The sequence below is a fragment of the Amblyomma mixtum genome, chromosome 2 (genome assembly GCF_055824585.1).
Source record: "Amblyomma mixtum isolate Tamu chromosome 2, ASM5582458v1, whole genome shotgun sequence".
NCBI classification, from domain to species: domain Eukaryota; kingdom Metazoa; phylum Arthropoda; class Arachnida; order Ixodida; family Ixodidae; genus Amblyomma; species Amblyomma mixtum.
In genome coordinates this window covers 125,528,034-125,555,997 of record NC_143013.1, presented here as the reverse complement: position 1 = coordinate 125,555,997, position 27,964 = coordinate 125,528,034, and the positions used below count along the sequence as shown (strand labels likewise).

Sequence of the window (27,964 nt, the reverse complement as noted above, 5' to 3'; positions counted from 1 at the left end):
ACAATGAAGCCAGGTGGGCATCATTTTCACAAATTCGGTTGCGTAAGGACAGGCGCCACATGAGTTGATCTTGGTCAAATGTTCAGGGGATCCCCCAAGGTGGAGTAGATTTGTAATAAGGGAGTAACTACTCATTGGCAGCGGCACAATATCTTGAAACAACGACTGAGCGCCGCTCTACTCTCTGTCGCAGATCACCGCCGGTACAGTTGAACGGAACCACAGACCAACAGCACATCGCACGTACCTGCCATCGCACGTACATGTGACTCGGTATCGTACGGAGCCGCACACGCGGCGTAACCCGGCTATCACCTGGCGGCATTGCCATCAACCCCTACAAGCCTCACAGTTGGCGCTCCAGTCGACCACATCGACTACATATAAGGGACCACCATCAACGCGCCGAACACTTGGCAGCGGCGACAATATCTTGAAACAACGACTGAGCGCCGTTCTACTCTCTGTCGCAGGTTAGTGTCCTGTGTGCTTTCTTCTTTATGCCGTAGTCTTGTCGCTGCTGCCAAGTTTGGGATTTGTTCTGAAATCTTTTGTGTGTGCTTTTTATTGTTTTATTTTTCAAAATGAATAAGAGCCTGGCTAAACTTAAGAAAGACATTAGAGCGGATTTCCAGAAGCTAAAAGATGAACTGAGAAAATCCCGTGAGGGATCCGAACGAGACCTTCGTACCGAACTTCGTGAAATACGAGCTGAGCAAAGAACCGCAGCCCAAAGTATGGAATTTATGGATTCCACAATTGAAGAACTGAAGAAAAAGTTAGATGCTGAAATCGCAAGAAACATGGCACTAGAAACTGAGAACGAGACACTTCGGGCTAAATGTGAGGAACACGAGAAAAGAATTGTAAGTCTGGAGCAGTACTCGAGAAACGCCAACATCGAGATCAAAGGCATCGAAAGGCTAGAAAACGAGAACGTTCTTGACATAGTCGCTAAAATAGGAGATGCCATCGAAGTACCGATTACTCCTGATGATCTTGAAGCTTGCTACCGTGTGCCAACTCGCAATGAAAATGAATCCAACATAGTAGTACAGTTTAAGTCACGTGCAAAGCGCGACGCGGCATTCAGGAAGGCAAAGAAAGCCAGACTAACTAACGAAGACATAGGCTTCAGCGGCTCGGAACCGGTGTATGTAAACGAGCATCTCTGTCCTGCACTTAAAAAACTACTCGCTGCGGCCAGCAAAAGGAAAACGGAGCACAAATGGAAATCTGTGTGGTCGTTTAACGGTAAAATCTTTGCAAAGAGAACAGGAGAGTCGAAGATTACACACATATCAGGAGAGCGTGACCTCTCAAAGATAACAAGCTCAGAAATAGCTAGCTCGGAAGTACCCGCTTAGGCACACAGTATGGATTATGTAACTTTCACTTTACCGGAATCCATTAGACCTGTTTCCTTAGCAAGCGCTTCACTTCTACATTTGAACACCCGTTCAGCAGCTAATAAACACGATGCCATTAAGAATCTTTTAAGTCAATTTTCCTTTCCAATAGACACCATAATGTTCACTGAAACCTGGTACTATGAAGGCTGTAACCCTCTTACGCTTGATGGTTACAAAGGTTTTTTCCTTAACCGCCCAGGCCGAAAAGGTGGCGGCACTGCTATATATACAGAAGCTTCTAAAAAATACGACCTTGTGCCAGAATATAGCAAGGTTACTGCGGATTATGAAATGCTGGCGCTGCGATCCAACAATGAAATTGCGTCGGTTGTATACCGCCCACCCGGCGGTAATATGCTATGCTTCTTCAATTTCTTTGAACAATTTTTGGGATACGTCTCTGAAAATAGATTCCGACTGATTTGTTCTGGAGATTTCAACATAGATGTTTTAGAGCAGAGTAATACAACTATTGACTTTACATATATATTGTCCTCAACTGGTTTCAGAAACATAGTTTCTACACCCACTCGTGTCACTTTATCGAGTTCATCAGCATTGGATCTAATTATTACAAACATTGAAACGACTGTTCACCGTGCTGGTACAATCACGTCCATTGTCAGTGACCATTGTCCTGTATTCATGTTTTATTCAAGAGACCAGACAAGACAAAGAGCATATCCCGCGATCCATTTTCCTTTCAGTGCGTAACAACAGATGCCTTAGAATCATTCAGAAATGAACTAAGTGCAGTAAACTGGTCTTCTGTATTTGAAAAGACAAGTGCGGATGAAGCGTATAGCGTGTTTATCAAAACTTTTACATGTGTCTACACAAAGCACTTTCCCTTCAAAACAGCTAAGCCATCGAAGAAAATCAGAAAGCCGTGGATAACGCAGTGGCATGCTAAAATGATAAGGCATAAAATCCATCTATACCATTCATTTCTGCGTACGCGTACACCACCGTCACTCGAAGAATTTAAAAAGACCCGGAATAAACTTAATGCCGACCTAAAACGAGCTAAGCTTGCATATTATCACCAGTTATTTGCTAATGCTTCAGGCAAACAGCCAGACGTAGCCTGGAAAATATTAAAAGAAGTCCTGGGCCGCAACCGCTCAGACTTTCACCCTGATAAGATCACTGTGGACGGCCACGAATTCACCGGCAAGTCCCTTGCTGAATACTTCAACAAGCATTTCGTCAACATTGCTGCAACGATACAGACGGTGCCGCCAGACCAAGAACCAGGACAAGATGTAGAGTTTAGCCCCACAAATAGTTTTTTTATGGAACCAACAGACGAAACGGAAGTGCACAGAACTTTCAATAACCTAAAGAACAGTGCTGCATTGGACTGCGATAACTTACAGATTAAGCCGATAAAACATGCGTTAGATTTTCTTCTTCCCGTGCTGGTGCACATATACAACCTAATATTTGAAACTGGCGTATTTACAATTGAAATGAAGCGTTCCAGAGTTTCCGTCATCTACAAAGGTGGCGATAAGAACACGGTAGCAAATTATAGACCAATAAGCATTATTCCAATCTTCTCCAAAGGACTGGAAAAAATCATGTTTTCTCGTCTAATGAAATTTTTTTCGTTAAAAAATGTATTCAGTGAAGACTTGCATGGCTTCAGAGCCGGGAGATCAACTGAAACTGCTCTCGTAACACTGAAAGAGTATGTACTACATAACACCGATCAGAACTACTTTACTTTAGATCTTTTTGTGGATTTCACGAAGGCTTTGGATTGTTTAAGTCATAAAATCCTCATAGATAAACTATCCCGGTATGGAGTTCGTGGTATTCCTCTAGAATTGATTAAATCGTACTTAAGCAGCAGAACACAGATGGTATGCCTGGGAAATCACCGACCTAGTTTTCTACCCATTAACAAAGGCGTCCCACAAGGAAGCATCTTAGGGCCTCTCCTGTTTAATGTTTTTATTAACGACATTGTCCTCATTGACAGATCAGTGAAGTTCATCATATATGCCGATGACTGTTCAATGCTTATGCCGGGGCCAGATGTAGGTATGTTGGTAAAGCAATGCGAAGACTTTCTTTTAAAATTATCCTTATGGACACAATCCAATGGACTGAAACTGAGTCCATCCAAAACCAAAATTATTGTTTTCAGAGCGAAAAATAAAAGATTCCAGGTTAATCACCCAATAAATTATGAAGCCGATAATATTGAAATTGTAGAATCCCACAAAATACTTGGAGTCACGTTTAGTAGTAACTTGAACTGGGACTTGCATGTTGAGAACATATGCAAGAAAGTATCCGCAGCAGCCGGGGCGATCTCACGCTGTCGAACATTCCTGCCTACGCAGATAAAGATCCAGCTCTATCACGCATTATTTGCATCCCACATCCACTATTGCAATTTTGTCTGGGGCACCACTACAGGTACCAATAAGCATAAAATTCTTACACTACAAAAAAGGATCATGCAATACATCGGAAATCACCCATACCTCTCGCACACTGGTCACTTGTTCGCAACCTATAAAATAATCCCCGTGACTTCTTTGTACGACTTCCGAATTTTGCGCACGTTTTATTCTTCAAACGGCCCATTTCGTGACTTTGTAATTGCAATCGCATCACTACAGCGCCACGAATATATTCTCTCTACCAGAAGCATTGATAACTGGTACATTCCGCGCTTTTGAACTAATTATAAACATCAGTCACTTAAACATAATCTCCCTTCGGTTCTAAACACATACATATTTCCTACTAAGCCTACGATAAACCATATGAGGCAGCAATTTCTTAACACATTATGACAAAGTTTTAAACATTACCTTGAATGTTTCTCACTTCAAAAATGCTGGTTTTGTTATGTCTAATGTAGTTGTTGCTTTTGCAATTAAAGATGTGTAAGCTGGTTTTTCTTTTTTATTATTTCCACTTATACATGCAGTATGTTTTTCTTTATGTGCCACATTATAAAATGTCTGACTTCGTACTGAAATTAGTATAATAATGAACTTTGAAAATGTTGTCTCTCCTGCATTTAGAATGTACACTAAACATCTAATGTAATACGCTCATTGATGACTGACTGCACTATTGCAATACTAACTGCTTGTCTACCTACTTGATTTGTATTGCGTGTCCTCATGTATGCACATGTCAGCTTCGATTTTATATTTGTTTTTCTCCCTTGGTGTTTGTATTGCCACGCTGGCCTGCCTTGTTGTGGTCTCTTGGGCCCTGTCAAGCTGCCTCGAGCAGCTTTTTGCCCAAGAGTTCCTACCATGCATATGGTGAAATAAACGAATTGAATTGAATTGAATTGGCGTCCACCCGAGCGCAGCCATACGGCTACAAAGGAAAGCTATACTGCTTTCGCAGAAACTTCGTAGTTAAAGAAAAATTTGTCCTGCTCCGAGGTTCGAACCCGGGACAACCGTTTCATAGGAGCAGTCACTCTACCAATTGAGCTAACTGGGACGGGAAGCTTATGGTAGGGCGAGATCGAATTGATGAATAATGGGAACAGTGTTGGTCAAAAGTTTTTAGGGGAATCCCCCAAGGTGGAGTAGGGAGCTTCCCCTAAACATATGACCAACACTGTTCCCACTTCGAGTTATTGATGCTGAAGTTATTGATGTTATTGATGCGGTGCTGAAGCCATCAAATCTTGGGGCTAACATTTTCTCTGCAGGCTTGCACGTCTTTGGTGTTAAGGATAGAGGAAAATTGCAAAGATACGTAGCTGGCTTCCCTGGATTTGCAATGGGAATCACAGTGGCCAATTCCCAGGTCCCAGGTGCACAGCCGTCTAGCCGTACTTTGTTAGTGGTGTCGACAAGTTGAGGGAGGACAGTGCTACTCATGTTCTTGTATACCTCATTTGGAATAGCGTCCGGACCGGGCGATGTCTTCCGTTTAGCCCCCCGTATTGCAGTAAGCAACTCAGGCGTTGAAAAAGTATTGGCAATACCCTCGCCGTCGGCTGCCGATGGCAGTTTATCTACGTAGAATCGCTGTAAAGATAGAGGTGGTAGCTGAGTGAGGCAACACATTATAATTTGGAAACGAAACTTCCCAACGCTGCCCCTGCGAATTCAGCCGGAGACAAGTTAGCTGCGAAGTAGGCGATCGTCGCTGCGTCGGAAAGACGGCGACATTGTTCAACTGCACGGAAAGTTCACAAGAGAGATGCATTTGATGACTTCGTAGAAAACTCCTCACACCAATCATGCCACTGCCAACTAATGGCTGAATTTCAGCTGTCTGCTACAACGCTGTCTAGCTATAATTTGTTAATGGTATTGAGGAGTTGAGGGAGCACAGCGCAAATCAGGTTCTTGTAAATTTTGTACGCAATGTAGTCCGGACCGGGAGCTTTCTTCCTACTGGCACCATCTGCTGCTGCAAGCAACTCAGCCATATGCGGCAAGTTATCTGCGATGCATAATGTAGACGCTGGGTCGACATGATGGCCACCAGGTTGGATTGCATGACACGTTCGTCAGAGAGAAGCATTCCATGACTTCGTAAAAACTGCTCACACCACGCATGTCAGTGGAGTGAATGCCTATTCACAAGTATCCGCTACATGCCGGTAGGGTTAGACAAACATGTTTCAAAAATATGTGTACATATAATACCAACGAGGAAATTTCTTATATCGTTCAATGCTCGTCGGTCGCTATGCTTATGAACAGTCTTTGGATTAGCAATAACACATTGGCATTGATTCCAAGTTGCTGGTTTGCGAAACGCGTATTCTCATTCGAAAAATATTCGTTAAAAAGAAACTCAGTGCAAAACCAGTTCTGTTATGGTGAATTCCCTTCAACGAGACGCACAAGATTGTTCTACTGCTAACCATTCGATACGAGCTCGTACCAGCAAGCTCTCGACATTCTCCAGCTGCTGACGTGAAGGCGAAAAGCTAGACAAAATCCTAGGCAAAATGACGTGAAGGCAACAATCCGAATATTTATTTGCGGATACCGCTTAGACGCTAAAAGAAGAGCACATTGGTTGCTCGGCGGCAAGAATGGTTCCGCGAAAGGAGAGTAATATTAGAGACGTCAGAATTCCTGTGCGGCTGTTTCAATGAACTGCAGAGCTGACACTCAAATCGCTGCACTGACATTCTCACGACCAGAACCCCGCTGTTTCCAGTGCCTCTGCCTTTCTCCATGCAAAGAAGAAAGTGATGTTAGTAGTGGATTAAGAAAGATGTGCAGAGCAATAAATTCAGGCTCTGCGTAAGGAATTGAAGAAGAATTCCACAATATTTTCTTTTTTGCATGGCTTTCCGGCATGATTGCGCTGACTTAACCTTGTTAGATCTCGCGTAAATTACAATTTTTGACTCTACTTTGCAATGCCTCTTAAACTTTTCGAAAAAAAGAGAGAGATAGATAAATGGATGCAAAGGCAGGGAGGTTAACCAGGCGACGCCCAGTAGGCTACCCTACACTTGGGGAGGGGAACAAGTGGGAAAAAAGGAAAAAGAGCGGCAATGAAATGAGTTTTCTAAGTGTCCAGCGACCACTATGTCACGAGGACAGAGGGCGCCCACTGAAATCGTAAAGATTATAGACGGGAATACTACCCCGAGTCCCTTAAGAATCTCAGGAGCGCTTTCACTGCTTTCCTTTGTGAGGAAGGTTCTGTCCAAGCACCGAGAACATTGTACTGTGTTAGAGGACGCGAGTCCAAGCGGTACAGAGTAGCAGTCTGAAAACCGCGCTCTCGCTCAAAACGAGGGCAGTCACAGAGCAGGTGTCCGATCGTTTCATCACAACCGCACTGCTCACACGCTGGAGAGTCTGCCATTGCAATGAGATTGGAATAGGCGTTTGTGAACGCCACTTCCAGCCACAGGCGGCACAACAGCGTAGTATCACCGCGGGGGAGGCCGAATGGTACATAAAGTTGAAGCAAAAGCTCGAAGTCGAAGAGAGATGTGCAGAGCAAGGGCTTCAGGCACTGCGTAAGGAACTCAAGAATGCCTAAATATTTTCTTTTTTGCATGGCTTTCGTCATGATTGCGCTGCGTTAACCTTGTGAGAACTCGGGTAAATTACAATTTCTAGCTCTACTTTGCAATGCCTCTGACATTGCAAGAGCTGACGCAACAAGACACCTTCAACTGCTCGCCCGAAACGTGACTGTACAGTCGTGATCTACCCCTGGAGGTTGGACACCCCGCTCGCACCACTTTTGGCCAAATTTCCAGGCTAGGTGCAGCTAGAATTTGCACATTGTCTACTTGATCCCCTATATCAGATTTTCATAGACTCTCTAGCAAAAAAGCTGCTATGAGCATACTGCGAAGTTTGTTGTTTTGCCGAAACAAGCAGATTTTATACCTGATATATTAAATACCAGTTATATTGCATTAAACATACCAAACTAGAAAGAAGAAACATTACAATCAAAATTAATATGATATGGCCTGCCTAACATACACCAAGACCCTGTCGTAATCCATTTATGGCAGGCGGCAGCCTTCTAACGAAGAGCATTGGAATTTTACCTCATAGGCTCTATTTTGACGTTAAGATTGGAATGCGTGAGCGCGATGTATAATCAGTCGTTGTTCGGAAGAGCGAGGCATCCTATTATTAATGGGTGCATAAAAGACTGGAGTCGGTGCGCAGTGTGAGCCTCATTAATCTGAATTGTTAGGTGGTTCAAGTTTGAAGAGCTAAATACAACATTTCGTAGCGCCCAGGCGCGATGCGAAGACCAGGCTGCGTTTCGCTTCGGCGGTATGCACACCCCGCCCTTAGAGGTAAGGACTTCGCACAATGCTCGTGAAAGATATTTTTAATGATAAAAAAACCCTCTCAAAGTTCCGTTCGCGGATATCAAGATCGATGGCATGTCTTGTCGTAACGTAGATTGGTAAAGTAAAGCCGATAACTACCATGCAGGAACCAAACAAACAAACAATGAAGCACAAGCCATATTCTGAAAAACTCAACCACCGATTTTGAACAGAAAGGAGTGGAGAGTGGGCAGGCAGGCTGCCTCAAGCAGTTGAGAAGTCCTCACGCCTAAAGTCAACACGAAATTGTTGCTTTAGGTTGGACCATTCTCTGCGCTTCTGTCCATGTGCCTCGTTATCGTAATCTAGCACCTCGTTTGCTACAGAATTCATGAAAATGTTATATGTGCGATCACAGTAGAAAGCATGAAATTGTAGCCGCCCTTAGGCTGAAAAATTTGTCGAAAAGTTTAAAAGCCATTGCAAAATATAGCTACCCTTGAAGACAGCTTAGTCAGCAGCAGCGGTAACCTTCTGAGTTATTTTGTCCATTTTGAATGTGGGAAAACAAAAAATTTGAGTCGAGCTGGCAGCCCGGGAGGGGTTCGAGAAATTTGAGCCAAAGAAAGGGCAGAAGGAAAATTAGTTAACTTCGTAGCATTATCAATGTTCTGTAGTTGCCTTCACGATCCTTGTTTGAAGCTCATTTTGCCGCTGGCAAAGAATTTTGAACTTTGACCCGCTAGTGTTTCACAAACCATGGAATGTGGCTGAGTAAGGCTTGTGTGTTATTATGACCGCAAGAGCAGAATACAGAAGCAGGGAAGGCTTTAAGGGACACATGCATAATGTTACCAATATAGGATTTTTTATCTTGGTATTGCAATGTTAATCTTGGTATAGTAATGAACTGCATCTCACCTGGTTGCGCCCTAAAAATAATGCAGTACTCCTCAAGCCTTCACATACGCAAATATGAATTGCGTGTTTTCGCCACACTGAATACATTAAACGGGGGAGGTCATAACAAACCCGGTCATTATCAGCTTAGTGACGAATCACAGCGGGGCACTGACATTGGTTTGGTTACTTTACACGTGGCTTTTCCAGAAAACTCCAAGTATGCCCATTCATCTTCCTTTGTTTTGGTTATTGCTTTTGATTGTTTTGGTGAAATGAGGCTGTCTGTTCTTATGGTTCACGGAGGATGATTTGAAGTTCGCATATAACGGTAGGTATAGGATTTAAGTGACAAATACTGACTCTGCTTTAATTGAAAACGGAGCTTTCACGTTCCATTTCACAAGTACACTGCGTGCATTCAAATATGTTTTTATTCACGTGTCACGCTGGATTGACTACACGGGAATTGACACAAACGCAGCGAACGTTGCTAACTTTTCGTTGTCGCCTTTACGAGTTTCAACCGCCAAGCGGAAACGTTTCAATTGCAATAAATGCATCTCTTGTTTGGCGGAAAAATACAGGTCTACGCAGAAGAAGCCATGAAATTGATTTTTAGTAAGAGAGAAATTCAAATGAACTTCTCAGGGTCCCCTTAAGCTCTAAACAGCTGTGGGCTGCGTGTAGCTGCGAGGTGAATTAAAGGCGGGTGTCAAAATTTGAGTTTCTAGTAAAGCAGAGCTGCTAGACCACGAGCGCCATCGCCTTAAAGTAATGCTTTCTTAAGAATGTTTGTAGGAGCCCGAACACGTACGAGCCCGTACAAAGCACACGTAATGCTGTTGCTGTGAAAACAAAAAATAGTTGTCTAGCGCACTTTTGTTAGCTTCTAAAAAAAAAACTTCTTCAATCCGCTGGTTTTCTACTCACTAATCTATCGCAGATGATGACCATATCTTATGAGGATGAGAGGGAAATTTTCCCCCCAGAAAGCTCCTGCCCTATCCTCAGGTAGCAACTGAGAAAAGATCATAAGAAATTACTGCAAAGAAGTACAAGTGGGTATCGTAGACTGCACTCTCAAAGTCGCCCCCCCCCCCTCCCGTCCTCTAAGGGAGTCCACTTGGGGCGACCTGGCCTAACTACGACAAAGAAAGACTTAACTGAGTTTAATTCTGCACCTCAACTCCACGAATCCTAGACGAGATTATTGTAAACATTTCAGTGCATCTCTTCTCCTTATCAGCGTCTTCTTCTCGCACTCCATAGCGCAACCGAATCTGAGGACCGGATGCGGAGCTTGCGCTTCGTGTGACAACTCAAGCCCCTTTACACCCCACCTTGCTCCGTTTGCTACCCTTGTGCCTTGAGCTACCGAGCACAAAAACTGGCTGGACTTCACGCGAGAGTTACTGCGTTTTCCCTTCGGCAGTCTTAAAGAAGCACTCTAGGGATCTGACAGTCAAAACAACGGGCTTTTCAATTCCAGCTGGAATCTCTATAAATGAGTCTCTAAAACCACATTCTTTTTTCGGAAAAGAAAAGGTTTTTATTTCCATCACGATGTTCCACACAACCATGATTATTTCGTTACAGCCTCTCTCCAAACAAAAAAAAAAGAGAGTGAGGTTTACTAAATGCCAGAAGACGGTAAAATGCTGCCACGTTTCAATGCAGCGCCCTTTTGTAATGTTTCTTTTGTAAACGTCGGAGCTTGAAAGGGCTCCAAATATACGCGCGTATGAACGAAACTATCAATGAAACGTTTGATAACCATTCTGTAATAGCAGCTAAGTCTCCTTACCTCCATGCATACAGCAGAAAAAAAATTAATCCCACTCAGTGAACGCATACCAGCCATGTTTTAGTTTTAATCCCAACTGATTGGCGTGCATTCCACAGTAGCTGTGAGAGCAAACCATCTTGAAAAACACTCTTCCCTCGTGTTGTTAAAGGCGATCTGTAGGGCAAGTCCAATGAGCAGATTTTGTTTTTGGCACCGAGCAGCGAGTTTTCCCAATGGCTACGTTAAGGGTTGAAACACGCGGGAGCTGAGAACAGCTCCACCACCTCCCTGGGCTGATTCTTCGACAGTACGTACCTCCCTACTGTCACGTCCGCTTTGAGGTAAAAGTAAAATTAAATCACGGAATGCAAAAACGCCTACCTAGTGCATTCTACTGAGGCGCCTAATGAAGCAAGGTAAGGTGTGGAAAAGGAGAATGTCGACACTAATGCGGCTTCAATGCTTCCGTGAGCACAGCTCAAGAGATTTAGGCATCTTTGGCTTGTCCTGCTCTGTAAGGGAGGATTTTCTCTCTGGGCTTGTTCAAGGGACATTTTCACTATACACCTCTCCTCCTATGGGTCCTTTGCTGATGTTGCTTTTTTGGTTTCTCTATCCTCGTCACTTGCGTTTCGTAAGTAATGTGAAACTCGTGGTTTTTGTTGTGAAGCAAGAACTCTGTTTTGCCCTTTAAAGAAAAACCTTTCGACAAATTTTTGAGGCGCTCTATCGTTGCCGCTATTTATTTCTCTTTGCGTTCGGCTTGAAACCTTCTATATCATGTTGGTTTAGAACTCGCGAATTTTAATTTAGTGCCACGATAACTTACGGGTCCAGCGAAACGAGTGGCCTCAGAACGGCTGCAAGTCAGTCTTCATTTTTCAGCAATGGTTGAACTGTTGCACGTCGTACTCGCACCCAAAGCTGAGCAAATTTTTTCTTTAGCTTCTTGTGTATTGTTCTATTTTTCATATCATTTCACTAACTGTCTGCTTGAGAGAATGCATTCCTCCTAGCGGAGTTTTTTCCTTTGGCTGCCGAAAAAATCAACGCAGTAAATATGAAATGTTTTCTATCGCTACTTCATACACACTCCTTCCGTAGAAGAGGATAATTGAGGAAGCTTCGCTGTCATTGACGCCACACTGCGCCAACACATTCTGACCTAAAAACGTTAATCGCAAGTCATGAATAGTGAATGCATATAGTGAAGGCGATGTTGTAAGGGATACATAGAACAACCTATCTATGAGAGCAGCTCATAGTTACACAAAATTCTTACCTGTCATAAGAAAGCTAAAAAGACTGGCCGACACTATCTAAAACTGAGGAGATACATGCCCTAAATAAAAATAAAAAGTATCGCAACAGAGATATAAGACACAAGACGCTCATAATGTTGACGAGAGGACAGCATACGTCCTCTCAGACTAAGTACGGGATAGCAACGCATCCCCAGCCTTTGTCTTTCGATCCCCGTTCGCCTAATCCAATCCTATCAACTTCCTAAATATATGAGCTCTCATTTCAACGTTGCACCACAACTTAACAATACTGGGGGAGGTGTCCTTCAGAAGGATAACGGTAGCAATGGCACACCTGTGACGTACCGGATAACACTCTAAAAAAAGACGAAGGGCCTAGCACATGCCCTAGATATCGCGTGCCGACTTCTTAGGTGGACGTCTGCAACATGCTCTGGGCGTGTGCAGCTATGAACAGGGGCTTCAAGCACAAAATATTCCATGAAGTTGGATTGTAGAGCCAAGGGAGGAATACCTCTCCATGTGACCAACGGAAAGCTAGAAGGGGCAGAGACCACTCAGGTTCATGCCTGGTAGTAGCCTCCGTGATATCTTTAGTAAATAGTCGTGGAGTAAATAGCACATTGTACCATTAGGCAAATGCTGCTTATAAAAAGAGAAGAGTAGCATAGGAAATTAGAAGTGACTCTGCTGTGACGGCCACCCATTGGTTGCACGCCACCGGCATTTACTGATAAAAGCTCCGCAGCCGCCGCGAGTGAGTACACAGGGACTGGTGGCGCTGAGCTGCTGTCTACACTAGCATCGCTTCATTCATTCATTCATTCATTCATTCATTCATTCATTCATTCATTCATTCATTCATTCATTCATTCATTCATTCATTCATTCATTCATTCATTCATTCATTCATTCATTCATTCATTTATTTAGTCTTTGCTGACTAGGACTGCATGAGGCTTGAGGGCGAATTGTCAGCTTCAGGTGAAGGTTATAATGTGTACTCCGAAACGAGGGCTAAAAGCGCACTTAGCTTGCGCTTGGCCTCGTCAATGGGGGTCATCAATCGTGCAAATCGGGCATCCCGAGTGTACGGCTCCGAACCAGGATCGACTGATTCAATTGCGCTGGTGGCTCCAACGTCGATTTGCGTCAAATCATCTGGACCTGCTCCGGCACTTCGAACCTCCGCGCCCCCTACAAATCAGAGGCGCTACAGCTCTTCAGTATATAAGGTTATTTATGATTTTACGAGGCGGCAACAGAGGCAGGAGAGCCGCTACAACAGAATCGTGCTTTCTAATTCGATGGCGTCAAGGACCTCGGGTGCCAGAAAATGTCCATCGGCTTCATTGACTGTGAGCGAAAAATCCACGAAAAATTCCCAGAGAAGCCACCTAGAAGGCATGTAGGCCACCTAGGTCACGTAGCCTTGAGGCGTCTTCACCACCTGCCCATCTCATTGAAAGTGAATAGCGTACCGTGACAGAAGATCGCAGTTAAATTAATAATTGGTCGCGAGAGATAGCTCGGGAACAGCAACCTGGGTCACATAAGTCCTACCAGTAGCAGCACCTGCCATCGCAGGGCAAGGCGCATCACTGAACCACTCCATCACTGCGCCAGGGGTGGTATGAAGATTCCCAGGGATGTATGAATGTTAAGCAGACAATGACCAATTCTGTATATACGGGCATAAACCCATTAAAACTATCGTGGAAACTCTACCCTTAAGGCGTAGCTTAAGTGCCCTCTGCAGTATTTTCTTCCACGATTTTAATATTTAACGCTTAGCTGCTTGTTCTTGGCTCAAGCGCATCATCCCCCTCTATTGGCAGATACCAAGCAATATGCAGAAACTATGCGGCTACCCCATAACACTTTATGCTGGGCTTCCAACAGTGCAGTTGGTAGTCAGAATATTTACTATTTTTTCTTCTTTAATTGAGTACTACCAGATATGGGGGTGTTCATTCTTCGTGCAATGCAACGCCAACCTATTCTGAAGCAGTTTCGTCGTTCTTCCTTCCTTTAACCCTTTCATGGATGAATTTTTTCTCGGTGGACTGGAGAGCGACTTACGTAATTTTTTCCACACGATATGGTCGCAAATGTTCACAGTAAAAAACAACAGAACCGTTTGAAATAATTTTGCCATCGTTCAATTGGTGCACAATATTTGCCAAACATACTTTTGTTTCTTGTAAGAAGCAATGCCCGTGACTCGAGAACGCTTACTGCAGAGTAATAGAATAACTTAGACGTCATCAGAACAACCTTTCACTTGAAAGGAGCGTTGCTGCTTGATCCTTTGCAGTGTCCAGCAGTAGAAAACTGATGTTAATCATGTATTTTCTCCACTCAACGGGACCGGTGTAATAATCAGCAGATGACGACGCAAGTTCTACGATGGGTTTGTTTGCTCCGCCGTACATGAATGTAGGCAGGAGGCAAATAATCCCATCATGGTGATGCAGACGTGCCTTGCTGTGCCGCACCTGTCCTTTCTCAGCGTTCGCTACCATTTGAGAAATCCTAAGCAGAGTCACAGCAATTAAATTTTGCTATCTATTTATATTTAACTAATGATGTTAGCTTGCTTAGAAAAAGTATCAAACCACTTACCACCCTTTCGTGTTCATAGTCAGGGAAAGAAGTCACTGGAGAGAGCTGGAGATTGTCAGTCACAGGGAGAAAAAGTATCTGGATCTTTAATAACTATTTTCGACAAAAGGTCTCAACTGATTTTTTTTTCATGTTTCATACTGATAAGAAGAGGTGGCGAAAAGTTCCTGTGACCGAGAAAATGCTTCCTACTAGTTCGCTGCCAAACATGTAACTGGTGGGACATGTTCTTCTTGAGGCCAGTGTGAGTAATAAAACAAACGTGATCTCTTGTACAGCTCCTAGGTAAGCATGCCACTTCCCCGACAGCTCAAGGCATTCAAAAGACAGCTAAGCAGCGGTGAAGTAGTCGTTCTCTTCAAGCGCCAGGAAACCAGCCTCAAAGTTCCAGAAAATAGAGAGCATTCAGGATGCGTTAAAGTAAAAAGAAATTAACCAAGGGCTGGGCAGATCAGGCCATTACGGAAATGCGAGTGCGTAAGCTCCCATTTCCGTGTCAGCATTCGAACTTAATGTCCAGAAAACGTCGAGAGGAATGCAAGGGAAACAGCGCATTAGGCAAATGACGTCCATCTCGCGTTAACAGCCGGACGTATTTCGCTGGAAATGGCGCCCCTGCAAACGCTGTGCGCTTGAGACGTCGTCAGCTTTTTGACTTCGCTTGCTTCTCACTGGTCCTAACACACCTGTAGCTTCTGCATAATGAATTCCCTCTTGTTAACACCTGTCTTACTTTTTGCGTCGAGATTTTCCTCCTCATTCACACGCATCCAAATATTCGCCGAAATGCTTTTAATCTGTTCGTACTTTTTGTACCAGTCCTCTCTTACCTGCTGGCCTATCAACGTTTCTTTCCCAACCAACATGTACTTGGTTTAATCTCGTCACTAATTTTTTCATTAACTCAAAATATCAAACTACGTAAACGGCTGGTGTTCACGCTCCTCAGCAGCAAACACCACTGCGTCTAAGACAGTGCAAAAGCGAGAACGCACATTCATTTGATAACGTACCGTCCTTTCACACCGCCGCTTCGAAGCTACTGACAGGAGACTATAGCACGACAGCTTGCGTCGCCCCGCCAGTTTTTGCCTGCCTGGCGTGAAATGGCGCTGAACTTTTGTGTTTTTGGCCTGTAGGGCAGCTTTCTCTCTTCAGCTTTGTTGCCAAATAGATTCGTTATCTTAAATCGCCGCGATGGCTCACTGATGATGGCACTTGGCTGGTGACAAGAAATACACGCGTTCGATCCTGGCCGTGGCTGTCGCATTTCGATGGGGGCAGAATGCTAGCGGCCCGTGTACTGTCTGATGTCAGCGCACGTGGGTGAGGCTTTGAGGGATGTCGTAAACCATAAACCACTCGGAATCTAATCTAATCGAAGCAACAGTAAGTCAGAAAACATTCACGCATCATGTTGACTTAAAACACATCCGAAAAGGGTAGACAGAGAAGAAAAAACTAAAAAGCAACCGCTGCAAAGAAATTTCTGTTCCACATATCACACTGCGGAACCTGGAAAGTAAGCATTACATCTGAATGACTTATAACGTGTCAACATCGTCCGAAATTACCAAATCATTATAATTATTTCTCTCGTGGACACGACTATACCAGCTCAAGCAAAACGGAGACCAGAAATCAGAGACAAGTTGATATAAGTCCCAAGTAAAGAAGAGATTCAAATGGCACAAAAACTGGAAAAGATTACTGATTATCTAAAATATTTTTTTGATTCTCACTCTTGCATTGTTTCTTGACTGTATTAGAAGTACCTAAAATGACAAATTATTAAACAGGGCGGGATTATAAACTTCTTTCAAACGCTTGCGCGTGTGTAGACGATGTAGATCCCTCCCACAGCCTAGCAACATTCCTTTTTGTGCTCAAGAAACCGGAAATTAAGGCATCAGCCCGTTTCAAACATGAACCATTTCCCGCCGATGAAACGATTGCGACAAAGAATATCTGCAGTGCAGAGTACAAAAGGGCATGCAGACTTCCAGAAATCTGACTAACCTTGGTTTGTAAAAATGCTTCCCACCGACAGTTGAAATCTCCCTTTATGAAGATGACATCTGCGTATGATGTTACGGATGCAATAGGCGTATTGTGCATGTCTGACTACTGACGGCAATAACTAGGCGCCCGTGTACTGTGCGATGCCAGTGCACGTTAAAGAACCCCAGGGGGTCGAAATCTCCGGAGATCTTCACTACGGCATACCTCATAGCCTTAGTTGCTTTGGGACGTTAAACCCCAATAAACGACACCAAACCAAACAGAAGGCAATAAGCTGAACTGAATCATTTTTATATAAGCGGGGTCTCGCCATGTCACCAGATAAAAGCTCAGCAATTGTATTCTCGAGGAGCGATTTTTTGAGCTACGTGCTGAAACTTGCTGGCACCCCAATACCGTACGTCGTATGCCATAAATTCCTGGGGGTGACGTTTGACAGGTCAATGTCCTGGTCCCCACATGTGCAACAACTGAATATCAAGCTCTCCTCTTACGCCTCTATATTTTGTGTGCTCTCCACCATCAGAAAAGGCTGTTCTACAGCTTCATTACTACGACTGCATGGAGCGCTCTGTGAAGGTCGTTTGCGCTACAGTCTCCCAGCTCTTCAGTGTATTTCGCAAACCAATATTAAAATCCTTGAAGCTATGCAAGCCTTGAGGATCTGCCTCGGCCTTCCTAAAAACACCTCCACAGGCGGCACTCGAGGAGAGAGCAGACATCTGCATCAGTATTGTTAACGCAGGAGCTCCTTAGTGCCCAGGTGCCGTTTGTGGCTCGTGTACCTAACCATCCTCTGGCAGAGTACTGTATAGAGGACCTTTCTGACATTCTTCCATTACAGTACTAGCGCCCTGTAAGAACCTCTTCCGCACCTTGGAGGTACGCTGCATGGCAAATCAAGACGACAGTCTCTGGAATTAGACGAAAAACAAACACCCCCGATCCTGCTCTTAAATACTTCGCTCATGAGCACATTTATGGTTGCTACAGTGCGTACCGCCGCATCTACACTGATGGCTCTCTCACATCAAGCTCATCAACGATTGGCGTCTGGATTCCGTCATTGCGCACCACAATTTCGGCGACACTCAGTCACCGCACCTCGACTACTGCTACCGAGCTGGCTGCTTAGCGAGCAGCATTTAATTACATTCTACAGCAGCCGCAAACAGCGTGGGTAATCTTCAGCGACTTTCGCGCTGCACTACAATCGATAAACTCATCAAGAAGCCTTCAGGAGCAGATAGTTGATGATTTGAACACAGTACACACCGAGACCTGTGAGCTACGTCACCGTGTTGTGCTTCAGTGGTTAGCCGCTCACTGCGGCCTCGCAGGCAACGATGATGCTGACAGTGCAGCGAGGTCGGCGCATGGCGACACCTGCTTGCTGCTAGCCATACCCTTTTCTCATAGTGATGGCGCGAGATTTCTGGCTGTTAAAACTTGGCAGATGCAACGCTCTTTGTGGTGTGACCCACAGCCTCAACACAGACCCCTTATTCACATCGACCCCACTTGTGAATTTGGTGTGCCATGCAATTTAAATAGACGCGATCGTAATTGCCTGCACAGAATTCGTCTGGATGTTGCCTTCATTAAATTCTACCTTTATAAAATTGGTGTCTCAAGTAGCCCTCTGTGCTCGACATGTGGTGCGCGTGAGGACCTTCAGCACTTGATCTGCCGCTGCCGAATCATTAATCTCCATCGCAAGGCACTGTGAAGTCCTTCAGGACTCCGTCAGGAAAGGCCCCGTGCACCTGGAGCATGTCCTTGGACCACTGAGCGATGCGACTTCGGCTAAGCGAGAGACAAAACATTCTCAGTGTTTCTTATGGACACGGATTTAGTGGACATCCTTTGATAATCGTGTGTGTTTGTTAGTGCGTGAGTGTTCAGTATGCTTGATGTCACCTTTCTATTTCCTTTTTCTCTCTTCTAACCCTCTTCATTCACCTTCATCTGCCGCAGTATGCCAGGCCCATAGCCAGGCATACCTCTCCTTTATTCATTAAAGTCTCTCTCTGTCTCTCAGGTGAGCGAGTTGGTCACCGTGCAGCACGGCGTGAAACGCGCAAAGACAAGAGCCATAGAACGAGAGAAAGCCGCCCGTCCCCGTCTCTCAATGCATCTCGTCCTTGAACACGAAATGATTCATTTAACTGCTCGGAAAAAAAACGACACGCGGCTGCGACAGCTTTAACATTGTTAAGCTTATAAACGCTCAGTTCTCATTGAAACTATACGCTTTGCGGTGAGAACAATAGCAAAACAAAGCTAGCAAACTTCAATTTAGCCTATATGCCTCCCTTAAAGGCAATAGTGGACGTAGTATTATTACGGATGAGCGCACGCAAGACGGACAAAAAGACCCCCCATGCTACTGTTCAGTATATTTAAGTTCGACATCTCAAAATATTCCGCACAAATAATACAGTGGAGCGGAGAGGGTGTACTTCCAATAGAGTACACTGGACTACGCCTCAAAGAGCACACAATTCTGAACACTACCGCCTGCGAACTAATAAGCGCGGTTGCCAAGCATAAAAAGGGCGTTCGCAAAAATTAGGAATTGGTTGTTCCTTCGAAGATAAAAAACTAAGAAAAACAGAGCACCTCAGTCGCACAACATATCCGTCAGTTCTCGTCCTCGTGCTCCCGCTCAATGAAAAATCACCTACTGCATGAGCAGAGAGGTCGTACTCTGGAGCAAAAACGTTGGCTACAAAGAGGCCCCCGAGGGCTCCAGTATTCAGGCGACATTATAGTTCTAAGAAAAAGTTAAGAACGTCAAATTTATTATGCTGGATGCGTTTCACTTCTTCTCAGTTTCCTTTTCTGCAGTGAGAAAAACTATTAGCGTCCACAAACTAAGATCTCAGCGAAGATAAAACCAAGTGCTAATAGTAAATGCTTTTATATTTCAACCACTACGCCATCTGTTCTGACTTAATTTTTTTAGGTTGTCCGAGGCGAAAGGAAAATTCAGAGGTCAAAATAACATGGCGTCGCAAAATAACTGACAGAGACATCAATGGATTCAACACTTGGATATACCGATAATGCAAATGGATGACTTCACACTGGTTAAGCAACTAAAGTAATTTAAAAATTAAGCACCGCATGTCCACTTCAGTAGACAACAAAACGCACAAAAGACGCCAGGTTAAGCTAACGGGTCAACCGTCGTCGAAGTGTGATAGTGTGCAAACTGCGACTCGCAAAGGAAATAAGATATATCTTTGAACGTCTGCGCCCTGATAACACAAGGGGCCACCATTTCGTAGCTGCAGTGAAATCACAGCGTAGCAGTTCGCTTTTTTCCAAACCGAAAGTACAATTCTTAGCAAGTGTAAGTCACTTTTTGGCCTTGGCTTCTGTGACTGCATTATTAACACACAAAAGAACGTTTCTGGAAGAAGCCAAAGTTGCACGACCAAATATAGCCTAGGTACAAAAGCTTATTAGCCGCCTAGGTTTCCTTGCTTAAGAGGGATATTTCAATACAGAGAGTTCAGCTTTGATTAGGACTGTTCGAAAATCATTTCTAACGCCGCTTAATACCCGGTAGCAAGGCTATCGCAAAAATGTGACAACGCCTATGAGACAACATCACATGAGATGACACCAAATAAAAACAAAAAATATGGAAATCCCCGCAGTTTTCCAAAGCTCTCACCACTTCCATATACACTACTCAAGACATTGCTTATGAATTACACAAGATTACACATGGTAGGCAATGTTCTTCTGTGTGCACAAAAACTCAGAGAACTTTCATAAAGCTTAAAAAATTCTCACATCAAAAAATCTGGTATCAGACAAAAAAGCTGCACTTATTTCTCGGGTTCATCCGAGATCCTTCCGGGCAGCGGAATGCCTTTGCGAAAGGAGCAGAGTGGCGCACAAGTTTGTTGCAGTCAACCGAGAAGGGGTTCTTGACGTCTTGTCGGGTGCACGTCATGTGGCAGATGGTCAGAAAAAATACCTTCTCTTCGTTAAGCTCGGCGCTTATCTGCGTTGTGTTCCCGGCTTCACTGGCTGCGTCGAGGAAGGCAGAGTAGGCTATCTGCAGCGCCGGAATTTCTGGAAACACACTTCTGCTGCCGGCCAGCTCGCTGTTGTTAAAGCACCTATTTTTGGCTTCGAAAACAGCCTGCGAGCTTGCGCTGAGGAACGAGTCGACCAGCCGTCCGTCGGGGTGCCATTGGAGTCCCTCCTGGTCGAGCGCCTTTACCAATTCTAAGGCGAGCGAAAAGCCAAATCCGCCATAGAACATCGCCAGAGTGCCTTTGCTGTAAAATAGCGGGCGGGCCACCGCACCGATCGCGACACCTACGGTGTTTTCTACGTAATCGTACTCGAAATACGGCGGGCCATAGTTCTCCGGCATCTCAAGCACTGTGTCGAACTCCGGCGTTCTCTTGATTGTTCGAATGCTCCGGCGCGAGTTGATGAAGTATTCGCCAAACGACTCTTCTTTTTCCGGAAACGCTCGAAATAACTCCTCCAGGTTTGTATCGTTGAGGAATTTGGCGGGAGGCCACAGCCGCAAACTGGCAGCGCGAAGTTTTTCAGTGGCCAAGGATCTGCTCTCTGGGTCCAACCAAATCGAATCGTTGAGCAAATACACAGCCGTTGATACAAGGCGGTCGAAGCCGGCGTCGACTAGTTTCCTGTCGGTGTGCGTTAGCCGCGACGCCAAGCGCAGGGATAGGAGGAGCACCCTGTAGGGCACCTCGATGTGGAATCCACAGAAGGCGGGTCGCAAGCTTCTGGCTGTCCTGCGGTCGCCGTAACGCGCCACCAGAAGGCCGCTGTCTGACACAGGTGCATAATGCTGGGCAAATTGCCACCCTAGGAAATCCAAGATCTGAGCGTTGGTGTATCTCTTGAAAAGGTTGCCCACTGTCTGCAGGAAAAGTACATTGGTCGTAACAACAACGTCATCCTCAGTCAGTTCAGGATTCAAGGCGGTAGCGTTCTTCAGCAGCTGCAACCATCGGAGGGAGCTTATGTCGTTCGTGAACACTTCGAGCTCGCTTATCGGGAACACAGCCGAATCTTTTGGTGATGCGTGTAAAGCCTCTTTGATAGACTCAAAAATGTCGCCTTCCATTTCCGCCGTCTGAAGAGCCCGTTCTTTGCTGGCTATTTTTATGTCGCCGAAAAGGGCTACGTAGAAGTCCATCCAGTACTTGACGTAGGCGTCCTTTCCGTCTCTTATGACAGCGCGGTGCTGCTGGCGGTAGAGGGTAATCAGAGGAGACGACGTCAAAATAATGCTGCGCCTGCCTTCGTATGCGCCTTTATGCATCAAAGATACTCTCACCTCGAACCAGAAGGCAGCCTGCCAATTGTAGGCCAGACTCACGAGCACCCCAAGCGCGTCGATATCTTCTTTTGGTGGATTCGGCCAAGGCAGGCTGAGATCGTTAAGAAATTGCCGGAAAAGCTTCATGTTTGTTCCGTACGTGGAGGAGTTGCTCATGCAAGACTCTAGCATAGCCAGTGCCTTGCTCGCCACGGGGAACGCCTTGGATCCTTCCTGCAGAGTCTTGCTCAGGTCCAGGAGCCATGAGTAGACCATGTCTACCATAGCGGACGTGTCAAAATCTCTAATTTCTTCCCTTAGTTTGGGCGGTGACCAGTTTGAGCAGACGTGGGCACTGAAGTCGTGGCATGGGTCAAACTTTATGCTTCGACTCTCTTCGAGAAGGCTTGCGTGTGAAAGGCAGTCGTCTGTCACGCAGAAGCCGTCTTTTACTTTCGGTGTCGTCGTAGGGATTAGGAAAAAGAGGGCGACTAAGAAAAATAGCATGGCCGCTATAGCAACGAGGCTGATGAGAATGTCCCTCCTCAGGAGCACTCCTGCGCTGCTGCCGAAGGTCTTACGAGGACTTCTTATCTGAAGAAGAAGAGGAGCTTTGCATTACTCGACCCGGAAATGCAGAATTATGTCATTAAATATGAGAGTCTGCTCATGCGCCCTCTCCCACATTCTGGTGTCCTGATAAGGTAAAGAAAATCTTGTACATAGTGAAACACGAGGAAAAGGCAGTGTTTGTGCAGGACCAAACTCAATTTAGGTAGCTTCGGCACAAGATATCAGTAATATTTTGACTTTCACGATGTTATATATGAACGTATTACTTTAAGTGAGAAATTTGCAGTAGAAGGCGGCCATATTTGATGTGGAAAGGGATTAAATATATAATAGTAAAGCGTTGCACCAGCGATAATAAATATAAATGCGAAAAAGTTTAGCATCCTGTCTCAGGAGAACATGCCTACTTCTTTGTAAAGCATATCTTTGACAGGTGGAAAGAGGTCACATGACCTTGTGTTGCGAGCAAACGGATTGTGAGCAAACCACGCACCGTTGCTAAACTCTATGCAATTCCAACGCGCCCGTCGTGGCGCTGCGCGTGAGCCTTACGGGAGCTCTGAATGAGCAAACTGGGTTGCACAAGCCCAACCGGTGGCCGTGTTTGAAGCAGCCACCATCCTCGGCAGGGGCGCTTAAGCGCTGCGCCCATGCGCCAGGATTCGTACGAGGACTCCCCGCTATCATGAGTGCCAATGAAAATGTCGTGACGCCATCCACACCACGTGGCCACCATTGATAAAGCCCCTATGATACCTGTGATAGAGCACCGCCAAATTTGGAAATGCGACTACCCCCCAATATTGCTAAGGACCCTGAAACCTCTGGTAGGGCCACTCCTATATTTGAAAAAGGGGATTAATTGGTGAAATGAGCTCCATTAGCAAGTTGAATTAGACTTCATGTGTTAATAAAATTGAAAGTGCTCGATCATTCTTGAAGGTTATAATTCATGCATACCATTTAGAGCCAATGAAACAGTTTCAAACCAAAATTAGGGTGCGAAAATTGCAAGAACATTAGGCACTCGTTATAGACACCATCGCACGCAATCTAAACGATATAATATTTTTTCTTTAACAATCTGGCTAAGAAGGCCCCTAAGTTTCCCTAATTACGTTTGATTTTTTTTTCCCGACCCTAAGCCGAATGCTATAGGCGAATTGTATCCTGTTGGAAGTAACGCTCACCTTCAAAATGTTTATACTAAAGCGCCCTGCTCAGAAGTGACACAAAGCTAGTGTTTGCTGAGTGTGCGACCCCACCTACTTTTCGTCCGTTGCAACAGGGCGCTGAACTTATAAATCAGATGCAGCTCAATTCCTACCATGCCCCGATATTAGAAGGCACGGCCGCTTGAAGTGTTCAAATCGGCAACTTACCCTGTCGGCCAAATCAAGGTTCTTCAGGTCCAGCCAATTGGGACTCAACACGGCGCTCTTCCTTGGAATCGCCTTGGAACCCTTGGTGCGAGGTGCCTGATCCTCGGCAGGTGCAATATCCGGCACTGAGCCGGCGGGTGCCGGGTCTCCTGGTGGGACATCTGCGCTCTCCGGGCAAGCCGGGCTAGTCTCGGCCGCACCTTTTTTGGTAGACGTCGTGGCATGAGCGCTAGGAGGTTGGGTGGCGGTCAGCGTGACGTTCACGTCCGCCTGCTTCGTTTCACCACCCAAGGGAGCCTCCTGCACGCCGAAGGCCACTTGGCTGGTTTTTTTTCGTGAGTGCTTTACATATGAACCTTTGTCCCGAGCTTGCTGCGATGGCTGATTCTCTGCGACGCGTTCAGGATGTGGCACTTTACAGCTCTCAGCATCACTTGGCTTTGCAAGCTTCGAAGCAGGATCGTCTGAGGTTGGCCCTGCTGTTTCCACTTTGATGGTTGCAGCCTTAAGGCGGCTGGTGGAGCTGCCAGCTAATAGGCGTCGACTGCGGTTGTCAGCAGTACTAGTTGACAGCCTGCGAGGCCTCTTAATTGAAGATCCCGTTTTGACGGCCTCCTCGGTACCTTGTGGAGAGTGAGATTCATTCTTGTGCTCTGCGGCGACTGTCGCGCTGGGCATGCGTCTCTTACGAGTGGACACCTTAGACATCTCTCCGTCTGGCTTGGAAAGCCCACGTTCCTTGTCGGGAGCCCCTGGTCTAGACGACATAACGTCTCGGCGGCAAAGTATGGCCCAGCCCGAGCCTGCAAAGACCACAAGGATGCGGAACTGTATAAGCCAGCCACATATCGTTTGTGCTTCCTTATAAAAACGGACAGATATCTGTTACACAGCTCTGAAAAAAAAAGTTAGGGGGTGGTTTAGTTTATCCCTTTCAGAATCAGCTATCAACAGCGCCCATCGCTGCTTCAATGACAGAGCATAATAGCCTGGAGAATAGTACATAATACTGTACTCCACACTCCTTCACTGAGACACGGAACAAGGGCGAAACATGGGATACCGGAAATAAAGTACAGTACAGCCCACGCCTGTGACCTTTTTTTGAGGTTACATGCTTGTCGCTGCTTTTTCTTTTCCGTGCTTGCCATAACCTGTTTATTTTTTTATTCAAGGTAACTACAGCGCCTTAAGAGGCATTATTGTAGGGGGGGGGGGGGGGGTAAGTACATTAACATTAAAATTCAGTAGAGCAAAAGAGAACAAAAGAGAAAAAGTTAGAGAAAAATGTTAAGAACTTCCAATTCCACCTGTTCCACTGAGCGGAGCTAGATTGGCAGGGCGTTAAGTGCGGAGCACCTGCAATAAAGTAATTACAAGCGCAAACACGGCCACTCCGCGTGTGTTCTCAGTTACTGATGTATAGATGGCTGCCCCTGCAGCTAAAGTGCGAGAGAATAGCGGCGTCGCTAGAAATTAATATTTTGTTGCTGTGAGTATGCAGTGTGAGGACAGCCAGGGTATATTTTAAGATGTTCTCTCATTTGTTTTGTGCTACAAGGAAGGTTTTTTGGCAAAAGTATAGTTTATCAAAAAAATCCTTGAGTAATTTGGGGGGCAGTTGGTTAAGCATTCTGTATCGATCAGCGGGAACGCCAACAGGCACAAGTGACGAGGAATGCAACCGCCTGTTCGTATGTTTCCTCGTCTCTTGTGCCTGATTGTATTGGCGCTGTTCGATACAGGGTCCTTAGGTAGCTGCCATTATGTTTACTCCGCAAGCATGCACTGTTCTCGCAAGAGCATCTCATTATCCAGAGGCGCGCAGCGCACATTGTACAATCCTTTGGACGACCTACTGACACATTTCGCCATACTCGGCCTCTGAATAAATCAAATGACACTTGTGCTTGTACGTCGTTCCAGCGTATATTGACAAACTGAGACCTGTTCAGCCTGGCGCCATGTGTCAGTAATGGCTATCAAACCTTGCAAAATTCAGAGCGCACTAGAAACCCATGCGCTTCATGCCTGTCGTGTAGGCGGCGCTTGGCCTCAACACAAAGGACCCATTACACAAGGTACACGTTGGCATGGGTAGATGCATGTGATCACTATTACTGGGAATGGTACCGATTTACCGGTTAGAGTAAGAACAACGAAAAGGCTTATTGGTCAGTCGCGACCCATTGCAACGACTGGCGCGCTTTCGTTCAGCAGCTACAACTGTAAAAATGAAAGAAATTTGTCTTGCTTAAGAAGCGCGCTCACCACTTAACGGCAAGTCTCAGAGAACACGGTAAAGTTTGTGCAGCGGCAATGAAAACAGTTCAGTTGAAAGCTGGTGAGGGCAGACTAAGATTCAGAACTTATTTGTGTCTCCGTGTTGTGGAGCATGGGTAAAAGCGTCTCCGGCGAAGCCATTGCTCACCGCAGGGGTAGCACAGAGGGTTAAGCAAATTGATCGTATAGGAGATCCGCGGGGTTTAACTTCTGGTAGTCCTGGGTGCTCACCAGTTTTTTGGCGTGAGCAAGCTTTTCCCTGCCCTCGGACTATACCCTGGCGTTGTGCCCGCGCGAACTGCTTAGAATTACGGGTCTCTGACGCCGCCTCGCTTAGACTAAACGCAAGGCTAACATGACGCCCAATAACCCAGCTGCTCTTGGTGCAATGAAATGACGATCATCACTAAGCGCCAGACGACGGGACAGCGTAAAATGACGTCGAAAACAGCTCTGAACAAAGTTGTTTTGTGAAGCCTGTTTGCTGGACGTTAGGGTCCAATGTAATTTATTGCTCCGGTATGATCGTTACCAAGAGGACCAGTAGGGGTCGCCGCTACGTTAGGTTACGTTTAAGCATGCGAGCGCGCGCCTTTGTACACAGCCGCGATAATATTTCGCGCGGATCGAGAGACTTTCATTGGTGTCAGGAAACCACACGAAGCCGATGACGTGGCATACAAACAGATGCTGGATGACGTGAAGCACGGGAAAAAGACGCACGGTCGTGTAGCAGTCATCGCTAATGTTGTGCTATTGGCTGTCGAATGAGTACGTAGCCGTATAAACAATACAGCACTGCATTATTCAGCTAGAACCAGAGATCGCGACCCATCGTTGAAATACGGCTGCATACACCTCAGTGCATTAATTCTTCAGGGATAAAGGCTACGAAAAAAGGAAATATTTTCAGCAAAACAATATTATGCAAGACTGAAGTATATTAATAAAACACGTTCCGGGCCAGTTGATGATGCGTTTTACAAGAAAACGCAGAAAGAAATGACAGCAGAGGCGCTGCTCCAACTATGACAACTATTTTTGTTGAACGAAAAAAAAAGACAACAGTGAGCGCTTGCGCATCTATGACTGGCCACAGAGCGAAAGGTCATGGAAACGGGAGAGGGGGGGGGAAGGAAAGTGAGGTCGCACTTTTTTTCTTTGTCTTTTCTACTCAAGATGACAGCAAATAAGTCAAAGTAGATTAAGGAGTGCAGACTGCTCTTCTTCCCCAATTTATAACCTATGGGAATTCGCTGGTATGCAAGGAGACAGACGTGGTGCTGACACACATAGCCTCTCGCCTTGATAAAAAAGCTTCCTATATTTCCCGAGCTAATCTATCTTTGCTCCCCTTCAGAATTTTGACCTTGTAAAGCCGTGACACATAGTTCCGATCGTTTTGATTCTTTCAAGAACGGCAATGGGCGGCTCGATTCGTGCTTCAGTCTAATACGTTTTCAAACGTTCATGTTTCCTGTCACGTTCATTAACAGAAGGCTCAGTCTGGCCAACATACACTTTGCCACAAGAAAGGGGCATCTCATAGACCACACCCGTGGTACATTGAACAAAAAAGGGCTTGGCGTGCTTCTTCTCCAGAGCCAGATGTTGCAGGGCCACTACT

At 45.4% G+C, this 27,964-nt stretch overlaps 1 protein-coding gene across 1 annotated transcript; it reads right to left on the bottom strand.

Annotated features, from left to right (window-relative positions):
- Positions 1-20,602: 20,602 nt before the first annotated feature.
- On the bottom strand, positions 20,603-22,384 carry LOC149360783 (endothelin-converting enzyme 2-like). The gene has a single exon (XM_089567929.1). It carries the CDS (start codon positions 22,382-22,384, stop codon positions 20,603-20,605), a length of 1,782 nt encoding a protein of 593 aa, XP_089424055.1.
- Between the last annotated feature and the right edge of the window lie 5,580 nt (positions 22,385-27,964).